This window comes from Macrobrachium nipponense, chromosome 29 (genome assembly GCF_015104395.2).
Source record: "Macrobrachium nipponense isolate FS-2020 chromosome 29, ASM1510439v2, whole genome shotgun sequence".
In the NCBI taxonomy this organism is placed as follows: domain Eukaryota; kingdom Metazoa; phylum Arthropoda; class Malacostraca; order Decapoda; family Palaemonidae; genus Macrobrachium; species Macrobrachium nipponense.
The window spans coordinates 38,468,385-38,480,884 of record NC_061092.1 but is presented as its reverse complement, the minus strand read 5'-3'; the positions used below and the strand labels follow the sequence as shown (position 1 = coordinate 38,480,884).

Sequence of the window (12,500 nt, the reverse complement as noted above, 5' to 3'; positions counted from 1 at the left end):
GCTTAAGAAGATTAAAGGAAGATTATCAGCGGGGGTGACCTAAATTGGCTTACTTGTGGACAAATCTTCTTGGTATAAATACCACCTTTTCTGTAAACTTTTCTCATTCATATACCTGAAGAGAGAGACAGCAGTCTCTGAAATATAGTACTTTTCTCTCTATATTTTGGTGTTTTTATGGGCTCCTTTTATTAGATGGAATTCTGTTGTTACAGAACATTTTTACCAGTCATATTATATATATATATATATATATATATATATATATATATATATATATATATATAATATGACAAATAAAAGAGCTTTAATAATAATAACGATCATCAGCAAAAAAACATTGATGCAATGATGATGATGATGATATTTAAAATAAAATCCCCATAACTACATCACTTGCAAAAATTTTAAGTACCAATCCAGAAAATAACTAACAATAACGAAATTAATAATAATTTTAAAAATTTTAAATACTATTATTAGTGCTATTATTTCAGCGTTGTTCTGCTAATAATACTAATACTAATAATAATAATAGTAATAATAATAACAATAATAATGAAATATTAATAAAAAGTAAATAGCTATAATAATAATAATAATAGTAATAAAAGTCAATATCTTTTAACTAATACTGTTGATGATGAAACAGAAATAAACAGTCATAAATAATGTTATCACTGATACCAACAGCATTAGCTGTCAATATATCTATATTTCATTAACACTTTGCAACAGACTGAGTGGAAATAATAAAAAAATAATTCATCTCTGGTATTCAGATCTTTAGGAAGATTGCATACCAATCCCATTGGTGATTTTAGAATCCTGTTTGAGGAATCATGGCTGTTTTTGGCATAGAAAAAGAAATGACAGTTCTCTTTTCATAGTGTTGTTCTTATTGAAAACATATTTTGAATTATTTTAACCTGAATTCGACAAATTTGCATTTGGTACAAAATTTCTTCTTTAGAAAAATTTTGAAGAATACCAAATGATGTCATGGTCTCTACTCAAAACATTCGTGTAATGGTTTTAATCAAAGAAATAAGGCTATAAAATATGCCAAGAAATAAAGAAAGAAATGTTATAACATAATTTGACAAGAAATAAGGAAAAAAATAATCATTACGTGGTGCTCAACTTACAAAAAAATGGTGCCTACAAGAGCTTCATGAATGTTGGAAAAAAGAAGTATGATTTCTTATTTATGTTTCTTAAGACAAAAGCATATTAATTTCATCAGTAAATCGGGACTCTGATGAGGCTATTGGTAATCATCATTAAATAATTCACGAAAAAGAGGACGATATTCCTGATAATAAAACAAATTCAGGAAACTTTTTTTTCTAGATTTTTGTCCAGTATCATTCCACTGGCAACCTCAAAGTATTGTCTGCTACCTGCAACGTAAACCAAAAGCTGCAAGCAATTAGACTTCCAAAACTCCACGAGTTTGAGCATCTAAAGCTTAAAACTGCCAGCAATTGAGCTTCCACAGCTGCTTGCAAATAAGCTTCCAAAACTTCATGTCAATGAGCTTTAGAATTTGCTCTCAACTGAGCTTCCAAATATAGGCGCAATCATTATATGGATATCTCGCCTCCAGACACTCGTTAATTACAACAGAACATTTCTCTCGATAATATTATTTACTTGAAGTACTGCAGATGTACAACGAAAAAAAAATTTATTAAAGCCATACTGCTTTCATAAGCAAACGATGGAAATTCATATCCGTTATAATCACAAAAAAGTTTTCTAGCAAAATAACTCAATATTAATTCTTTCTGAAGATGAAACAGCCAAAGGAGCAACAATGTAAATAAAATTACCTGTTATGATAATTAATATATGAAATATAACTAAACAGTAATATAATTGTGCTAAAGATAACTGATTTTTGTATCAAATAGCAAAACCAATGTAGTAATCATTTTTTCCATATTAAACAAAATAGTTAGCTGAGTGTGTGTAAAATAATTACACATTCTTTCTAAAAGTAATGTTTACAAATCATGACAATTCACAAATTTGAGAAACTTCGCTGGGCATCAATAATAATAATAATAATAATAATAATAATAATAATAATAATAATAATAATAATAATAATAATAATAATAATAATAATAACGTTTTATTGACATTTTTAAAAAGAAGCTGCAGGTATTTACATAAATAGACTAGATTTCTGTAATGTTGAAATTATATATCACTGACTATTACCAACGGTTTTAATTATTGTTATTATTATTACTATTATTATTAATAAGCAATAATATAAAACAATGCGCTTTGCTTTCTACACGTTTAATAAAACTCAATAATTCTAATAACTCCTTATTGATATATTTCTTAAAGGTATAAACATATTATTTAAATACTTTAAAAATCGTCGTTTACAATCTATGTAGATAAAAACATAAAATACTTTCTCCTACAATAAATAGCTTCTAATTTTTTTCACTCTTAATTTTTTAAAATATTTATCCTATTCCGGAATATAAATATTGATTTCCTGTATAAATGATAAACTAGAATGGTTATTTACTTGGAAAGGAAAAGTCATGCATATATATATATATATATATATATATATATATATATATATATATATATATATATATATATATATGTATGTATGTATGTATGTATATAATTCGTTATCAATAAGGAAATGAACAGACTACTCCAGCCTAATTTCCAATAAGCGAGTCATTTACGAATAACGCCAAAAACATTCATAAAAAAAAGAAAATTCAAAAGTGGTAATTCTTGCAAGTACACCTCACAATATTTTTTGTAGCTTAAAAAGGAAATTCTTACATTTTATATTGTAACAAAAACCATGCAATGTTTTTTTATCTTTTTTTTTTACGTATATTCCCCTGCAACAAATCCCCGCCGCCATACTTATGTCTTTATTGCGTTTCAAAGTGATGTGGAAATAGATGGGACGTCTGTGTGTGTGATTGACCCTGTTGTGTTCTGCGTTAGAAGTTTTTTTTTTTTTTATACTCCGCAAAGGATATTAAATATCCTTCTTGACATGCTCAGGGCACTGTACGCTTATGCACACATATGCAAACTCATACATTAAATAAATATATTCACACACAAGCATAAATATATATATATATATATATATATATATATATATATAATATATATATTATATATATATATATATATATAATACACTCAGAAATATCCAGCCTTAAATGATAACCTTTATGAAAAATAATATCGACAGAACATTATCACAAATTATTATGCGTCCATATATATATATATATATATATATATATATATATATATATATATATATATAATATATAATCTGTTCATACATACACACACACGTATATATATATATATATATATATATATATATATATATATATATATATATATATACACACACATGCGTGTGTACAAGGACACAAATCAAACTATACGAATTAAAGTATCCAGTGCGTGCGCTGAGTATGCGCGCCTCCGGTGAATTCGCCGACCCACATGTAGGTAGGTATATACGCACAAACATTCAGCTATCGGTAACAACAAGAGTTGGTACGTCACCGCCGCAAAGTATTAGCGATGATGCCGCACTAGAAGATCCCGGGGGTATGGTATGTGGGGTGGGGTGGGTGGGGGGGGGAGTTAGAGGACGGGGTACCTCAGCTATTACTATACCGCGTTACCTATTCCCCCCCCCCACACACCCCCCTCCAGTCATCCCCTCCTCCGGTTATCACCCCCACACCCACCCATCACCCGACGGCCTTCCCAATGTTCACTTATAGCTCCCCCCCCTCCCCAATCATCATCCGGAGAGAGAGAGAGAGAGAGAGAGAGAGAGAGGACCTTACCTTGCAGTGCATGACGCCTGGGAGCCGAATTTGCCCGTTGGCACTCCTCTGCTCAAGACGGCCGGTGGTCTGGAGGCGCCTGGAAGCACTCACGATCTCTCAAGACACCAAACGTGAGACATAAACGTCATCCTGAGCATTGATCGCAAAAAGCCCCGAAGCTACAACTGCGTCGTCGGCGACGCCGCCTAGGTGCCCGCGCATGCAAGCAACAACGTTTCGGTGCTTGCCGGCATGCACTGGGTCAATCCCTCCATGCAGGCGGCAGCACCAACAGCAGCAGCAGAAGCAACAGCAGCAGGAGGCCACTAGAGAAGCCTCCCCTTTTCTTTCCCTCTTCCTCCTCCTCTTACGCCTCCTCCTCCTCCTCCTACTCCTCTTTCTCGCTGCACAGATCAACACAACACACACCCTTTGCATGACCGCCTACCAGAATCCTTCCCTTCCCTTCCTTTCCCTTCTCTTCTCTTCTCTCTCTGTCCCCCTCTCATGCAACGGAGGCTCCAGACTCCGCATACACATACAGAGATCCCCCTCACCCCTCATCCCTCATCCTCCTACTTCTTTGCCTTCTCCACTCGCCACTCCAAGGAGAGGAGACGAAACGCGCAGCAGCAGCAGCAGCAGAGGTAAGTGAGAAAGACGTCCTAATTAGTTCATCTCCCAAACGTTGGTGGTGCTTTATTGGTGACCCCCGAACCTAGAACAGCTTCCCCCGCTGACAGACGAAACGCCCCAAAAACACTTTTCAGTCCTTATTCTTCTGTCGCGTCTTGCGAGTGCGTGAGTGTGTGTGCTTCTGGAGTTTCTCATAGTCGTGTGCACAGACAACATCTCTCTCTCCCTCTCTCCTTCTTCTTCTTCTTCTCAGCCACACATTTTGGTTTTTCTTAAATCTACTCTAAGTTGCAGCTTAATTCTCGCCGCCTATGTGAGTGGAGTGATGGATACCTTTGTCTTTAAACAATAATAATGTAAATAATACGGAAAAATGGATTTATTCATCACCAGTACTTAATGCAGTGTTTTCTCTTACAAAGCCGACCCTGCCACCAGAAAATCAGAGGTAAAAATTGCTTGTGAAGAGAGGAAAAGCCTACGAAAACAAGATATATTCAGCCTCCAAGAAGAGTCCAGGCTCTCTTGCTCTCCAACCAATTAACGACCCCACCCCCTCCCCCCAAGTTTCACTTCCCCAGCCCAAACGGGGGAAGACGGGGATGAATGGGGGATTGAGGCGAGGTGGGTCTGGTGGGCGTTGGGGGAATGCCGGTACTCCCAGCAAACTTATGAATCAACCTCCTTTCCGGGGCTGCTGCGCTGCTCCTGGAAGGAAGTTCTCAGAGCTGCTGACAGATGGCAGCACCTCACGCGTCCACCGACGCCAAAATTAGCACCCGCCAAAAGCCCGGATGGGGCTCTCAAGGTGCCGCGCTGCCGACCGCTTGGAAACACGCCCACCCTCTCCGCCACGTGCACGGCTGCAAGAGCCGCTCAACAAGACTGCGCATTTCGCCACATGAATGAACATACTGCTCGATGCCGTTTACTTAAAGGTTCAAGTATATGGTTGGGTAATGTTGCTGAACATGAAGGCTGACTTTATGAAAAATATACATAAGTTTCATTATTTATTTGATAAACTCATAATACGCCACATGGAAGACGAAATCTGTTTTACCGGTATGACACTATCTAAGGCGTTTGTATATATTGTTCAAATAATAATAATAATATATTATTATAATCACTATAATAATAATGATACAACATTTCCAATCCCGCAATGAATATTCTTCCAAACCGGGCGGGGCAGAGCAGAGCTATTCATTAAAGGGAAGAGCGTTGCAGCCCCTCCCATACCCTCCATACAATGACCATAGAATCCATCGCCCTCTTCTAAAATGGCGAACTTATATCACGCCATATGCAAATCGGGAGTAAAGGACCCCCATCCCATCAAGTTCTTGTACTAGAAGCGGCCTAGAGGATGATGACTAATTAAAGTGACGTATTCGGCACGCTAATGATAAAATTGTATGTCCTTAATTTTTTTTATTTTATTACCATTTTTTTATCTCCTCTCTCTGGTTCCTGTCAGTCGAACTCCATTTTCTTCCTTTACGCATCAAATAATTGACATTATGTATAGCTTACACCTTAGTGGCCTGGGCTTCTCTGCACTGCATTTTCACGTCAAATTGCAGACTTTCATGTAAACACCTTCTGTCCTATTTCTTATTGTCTTCCATCAATCCATTAAATTATAAAGTTACGTTTTATAAGTATATATATATATATATATATATATATATATATATATATATATATATATATATATATATATATATATATATATATATCTGTATAGCCTATTTACATATATGTGTATAAATATATTTAAAAGTTTTTTAAATTTAATTGCACATTGTAATTGATATTCGTTGATGATAATCATCTGACGATGTATATATATATATATATATATTATATATATATATATATATATCTATATATATATATATATATATATATATATATATATATTTATATATATATGTATATATATATATATTTATATATATATATATTAGATATATATATATATATAATATATATGTGTGTGTGTGTGTGGTGTGTGTGTGTGTGTGTGTGTGTGTGTCGTTAGATGATTACCATCAACGAATATCAGTTACAATGTGTAATAAAATTATGAGTTTTTTTATATGACTTTATATTTCAAACATATATTATCTCGGCGGCATCATGCAAGGAGGTATCGTGAGTCCATCTTCCAAACATATAATTTCTCAAACCACATGCTATTATTAATACTGAATTTCTATACATCCTACGAATATCGTTATTAAATAATCTAGAAATAATTAATATAAAACTAATTATCTTTACAGGTTAAGCACAAAATTTTTAAAAATAATTTTCTATCAACATTTGTCACTTACCGAGTTTCGATACTAAAACTAAATAACACTTTTGTTGCCAAGTATTTTAGAGAATGAATCACCTTTTATTTAAAGATGTCACACAGAATCTGATACTAAATTCAGTTAATTATTGTTGTCATTGAAATGTGAGGTTAAATTATCTACTGGAGTTCATTATTATTTTTCGTAAAACAGTACTGTCCGACAACTATTATTATTCTTATTATTATTATTATCATTATTATTATTATTATTATTATTATTATTATTTACAGAAGACTAAAACAAAAATCTTATAAAAGAGATGGATTTAAAATGATAAAGTAATGAAACATAAAAACCAGATGCTTGATGAAATAAAACTGTATCAAAAAAAAAAAAAAAAAAAAAGGCCAATGAACCAAACACCCCATCGATAATTTCAACCACGGGAAATCCCCTGTAAGTTATTAAATTTCAAAATATTTAAATGCTGCTTAATGTTCTAATTTCCAATAAATAATACTAAAAGCATTTTCAATAATTTTCCCAGGAAGAACATTATAGAAATTCATGAAAGTTTTGGGAAAGATCTTTCGCTGAAAAATAATAACGTATTTCATGAAAAAGTGAAAAATAGGAAATAACAAATAATTACATATAACTTTAAAACGAAAACTGTGCATGTACTCCAACGGAAATAATAATAATAACAGTAATAATAACAACAATAATAATAATAATATTCTATGAAAATTCCATAAACATGACAGTAAATAATTACCTTAATCACATATTGAATCCTAAAAGATTATTTTCCGCAGATTTTAAAATTCCACCTTAAATCAAAACTATTCTTTATTAATGAAAAAGGGTTAATATAAAAAATATGATCACGTAAAATCAATCATTCAAACAATTTAATATAATATAATAAATAATATAATGCTAATACAATTTATATATATCAATATATCATATATATCATATATATATATATATATATATTATATATATATATATATATATATATATATATATAACATCGAAGCAGACATGCTAAATATTTTTTTTAAATATTAAATCTGTTCCAAAATGTGGGTGGCTAGAGGTTTGCAGGGAAATAAAAGGAAAAAGCTGAAATCCAAAAAGACACCGATAAAAGCATTTTAACGGAAAGTAGAGAAAGCCTTCATGTACAACTGTATTAGTGACTAGAGGTAAGAATAAAGGTAAGAAAAATGGTTAATTTAAAAACTTTAAACAACCTCTTCCTTTATACACAAAAAAAAAAAAAAAATCTTGTACCTATCAGCAACATTATCAGCACAGCATAAACCAATCCATTTCATGACGAAAACATCAAGATGTCCTTTTCCGTAAAAATATATGAAACATGAACATTTTACCCAACGAAAAAAATGATGAAAATATTATTTTTTTCTAAGAGATTGCCTAAAGTCAGGGATTAAAAAAAATCAAATATTAGTTTCTTGAAAATGAAAAATATAGAACAATTTCCTGTTAAAAAATATATTTCAAATAATATTCCTGTGCGAAAATTTTTTTAGAGTTATTATCAAAAACAAACTCTTCCTTATAAACATGAAGAAATAACCTGCACACTGCCAATCCCTGAGAAAACTCATGATAAATAACCTGGATATACACAAACACAGGCTGCCCACAGAATGGTTAAGGATTTATTTACTTGTAATAATGAGGACATCGCCGCAGTTTCACTGCTTATGTATTCAGGTTTAAAGGAACAGGAAAAATTTACAAGCTAAAACTTCTACGACAGGATTAAATTACTGGAGTAACAAAGATTTTACATCAGCGGAAAAATATTTTAACGGTATTAATGTTAAATACACAAATGGCACATATCAAAAATAGATAAGTAGTATGTATTTGAAATAAGTAACAAAAATAATTATATATACGTGTGTATATACGAGTATAAGCATATATATATATATATATATATATATATATATATATATATATATATATATGTATGTATATATATATATATATATATATATATATATATATATATATATATATATATATATATAATATTATATTTTACTCTTAAAATTTTAATTTAAAAAGTTCAGTTATTAAAAAATTTATGTAAAATATATTTTTCTACTTCAATTTGCGTTTCCGGCGTATTTAGTTATATATATATATATATATATATATATATATATATATATATATATATATATATATATATATATATATATATATATATATATATATATGTATATATATATATATATATATATATATATATATATATATATAATGAATAATTTGATCACGAAGTATATAAAACGTGATGCTATGTATAAATAATGGTTTTTGCCACGAAGGAAAAAAGGAAAAGCGAGATAGCCAAGAACTTTCGGTCTAGCACGACCCTTTACTAAGGCACAACTTGGTAAAGAGTCGTGCTAGACCGAAAGTTCTTGGCTATATCGCTTTTCCTTGGAAATGTAAATTGAAGCAGAAAAAAATATTTTATATAAATTTTTGAATAACCTCACTTTTTAAACTAAAATTTTAAGAGTAAAATTACATTATATTATATTCGACATCAATCTCCTGCTGGATAAACTATCGAGCAGAAAAATCAAATATGAAATTTAATATTTGGGTTTATTTACATTAATATTGCGAAAAAGATAATTAAGATTCCAACGTGAGACCAAAATGATAAATAGCTATTATGCAACTGCAAAATAATTCTAAAGTACATTTACGCAAGACGATCACAACTAACTAAAAAGTTACTGATAAAACTATAATATAAACAAAAACTTTTATAACCCGAGAAAAAATAAATCCAATACTATAAACATCACCTCCCACCTATAAAGGCACGAAGAAAACATTAAAAAAAAAACTCATTTTTCCCGTATTCTATTTTACTAATATTTACATACCCATCACAACCTCTTCTTTCCTTCCTTTTCAGGTTGTAAAGGTGGTTTCCATGTCATATCTAGAAATATTTCATAACATTTTTTTCCCTCCTTTTCAGGTTAAAGAGAGAGACTTTCAGGACGTTTAAATACCCACGCCAGGAGGCCACAAAATGTGACGCCAGTATACGTAAGCGAATCACGTAACGTATTTTACAGCTACAAATTGAGAGCGACATTACGTTTTGTTTTCGAGCGCATTTTCGAAAAGACAGAAACTGCAACTAACATCCTACTAATCCTGCTAGCACCGCTACTAGGACTAATTATTAATACTACTACCACTACCTACTACCACTACCTATCAGTTTAAAGAATAATAATAACACTGATTCCCCTTCTGCCTTCCAGTTCCTAGTGAGACTTTTGGAATGAGATTGCTAGGCCCAAGGGCTTTTGAACCCTGCTTGTTACTTCCGCAGTCGTTTAAAACCAATACCTAGTTTACTGCTTGGGTCAACAAATATCTTACAAACACCGTAACGTCATACTGTAACAATGACAGTATGATAGGTTGAAATATTATTCAGTACATCTTTAAGCCTAATATAAGGTTATGATATGGATTCCTTAACAATAATATGAACAGAATATCTTCTCGTATCTTTATAATATTATCAGCATTGTTTCTATCAGCAACAGTAGTAGTAGTATATGTATAGTAGTAGTAGTAGTAGTAGTAGTAATGGTTGGTAACAGCAGTATTAGAGAATTCTAAGTCTTCCGTTTCACGGCATTTTTCTCCGAATGTTTGTTGACTTCTCCTGACAGCAAGTAATCTAGAACAGGGATAATGTTTTCTTTAAGAAAACTTAACCACGACTCCCGAAACGAGAAATTATCAAGAAACATCGATGAAATAAAATAAGCTGGACGCAGAATCCACGAAAACGACCTCTTTAAAGGCTCAACACATAAATGAAGGCAAAAATTTTTATAAAATGAAGCAATCACGAACGGTTATTCCCTGCTAAATCAAACAATTAATCAGTGAAGAAGGAGACTTCCAGTGAATAAAGGAGATTAAAAGAAATTCCACAATAAATCTGAGCATCACCCCTTCGGCCTCCACCCTGAAAAAAAAAGTATCCTACGAACTCCATCCTCCTGCAACAGGTTCTACAAAAGAATAGGCAGATGCATCACAACAGACGAAGAACCGGATACACCACTCTAAGATAATGTAACTACATACATCACCTCAGAATATGCGGTATCAGGCAAAGTTACGCGTATTTGCTAATGGTTGCATAGATTCCACATGAGCAATATTTGGGCCATCTGATACACGCTGTTTATGATTATTGGCTTCTTTTTACTGCGAAAGGACTCTCTCAACGGTGCGTTATGCACTCTAAGGTCCCGATGATGAAAATGTGCACATTCTATGCCCACGATAGACGATTATGCCCCCATTGCAGAGAACGCCACAGCCAAAATATTGATGCTTTAAGTGGGCAAATCATTTCAACCATAATCATTCTGGCAAATATTCGATGTCCTCAGTACTGCACTTGTGCAATGATTGATTCCTGCTTCGTCCATTTCACAGCAAATATAAAAATGATGATCTAATATTTATCTGTACTCAATCTATGTCCTGGGGACTGATACACGCATGTTCCTCGTGCTCGTGCGTGATACATGACCACTGCAGGATTTCAAGCAGAGAAATTTGCACTGAATTTTCTTACAGACAGGAACAGATATGGTGTAAGATCAGATACTACATAATCCATCCCGACAATGGCATCTTATAATGTAAAATCATGAGAACGCTCATTGTGGCTATGATGACCTCAGTTTCATGTGGATGGTGGTCATGAAGATGAAGATGATGATGATGATGATGATGATGATGATGATGCAAGAATATTGTAACTGCCTATTTCTACTGCAAAAGAGATATATGATGAATGCAATAACATAAAACCTATATGAATAATAAAAATTACTTTGATGGTGATTGTGATGTCGATGATGATGATGATGTGATGATGATGATGATGATTGCTTACATCCACAGTATGAGATAATTGTAATAACAATACTAACAGGAGCAATAATAACGACCTCAATGGTGATTGTTTTGATGATGATGACGACGACGACCATGACAGCAATCACTATCATTATCACTATTATTGAAATTAAGTATATTCTGAAAAAATTCAGATATTGCACAGAACGATAACCTATGCATTTTTATTGTATACACATTAAAGCATATCTGCAAACAAAATAAAATAAGAATGGATAGAGAGAGAGAGAGAGAGAGAGAGAGAGAGAGAGAGAGAGAGAGAGAGAGAGAGAGAGAGTTGAGGGTGGTTGGGAGGCAATCAAGGAAGGGAAAGGAAAATGTCTTTAAATTAAGAAGAAAAATATATATTTTTTTATGAAGGCTAGAGTAATACTAATCACTCTCTAAATTATTTGTATTTTGGTAAGATATTTCTGCAAAACGAGAATGTGCAGAGGGAAAATGTCTGAAGTCTAATAATAAAAATAATATATATATATATATATATATATATATATATACTATATATATATATATTATATATACATACATATACTTAATTGAAATTTCTAACAAAAAGCAATATACTTAAACGTCCTTTCCCTTGAGGGGTGGCTCCAGAAGAGCTACCTTTTAGGTCCACGCCATCCTCCGACGAGAGTTCCAACACAGTGCTGAACATCTT

At 32.3% G+C, this 12,500-nt stretch overlaps 1 protein-coding gene across 8 annotated transcripts in view; it reads right to left on the bottom strand.

Annotated features, from left to right (window-relative positions):
• Positions 1-5,142, bottom strand: part of LOC135206248 (uncharacterized) — a 518,947-nt gene extending 513,805 nt beyond the window's left edge. For 5 of the 8 annotated variants that reach the window (XR_010312708.1, XR_010312710.1, XR_010312707.1 and 2 more), the window contains exon 1: positions 3,876-5,139. Coding sequence is in view for 1 of the 8 variants with exons in the window: in XM_064237630.1 (XP_064093700.1) it covers positions 3,876-3,887 (12 nt within the window). In the remaining 7 variants the exon portion in view is untranslated. Of the gene's footprint in view, positions 1-3,875 lie in introns of all 8 variants that reach the window. The other 3 variants (XR_010312711.1, XR_010312712.1, XR_010312713.1) reach the window with 1 other exon arrangement.
• Between the last annotated feature and the right edge of the window lie 7,358 nt (positions 5,143-12,500).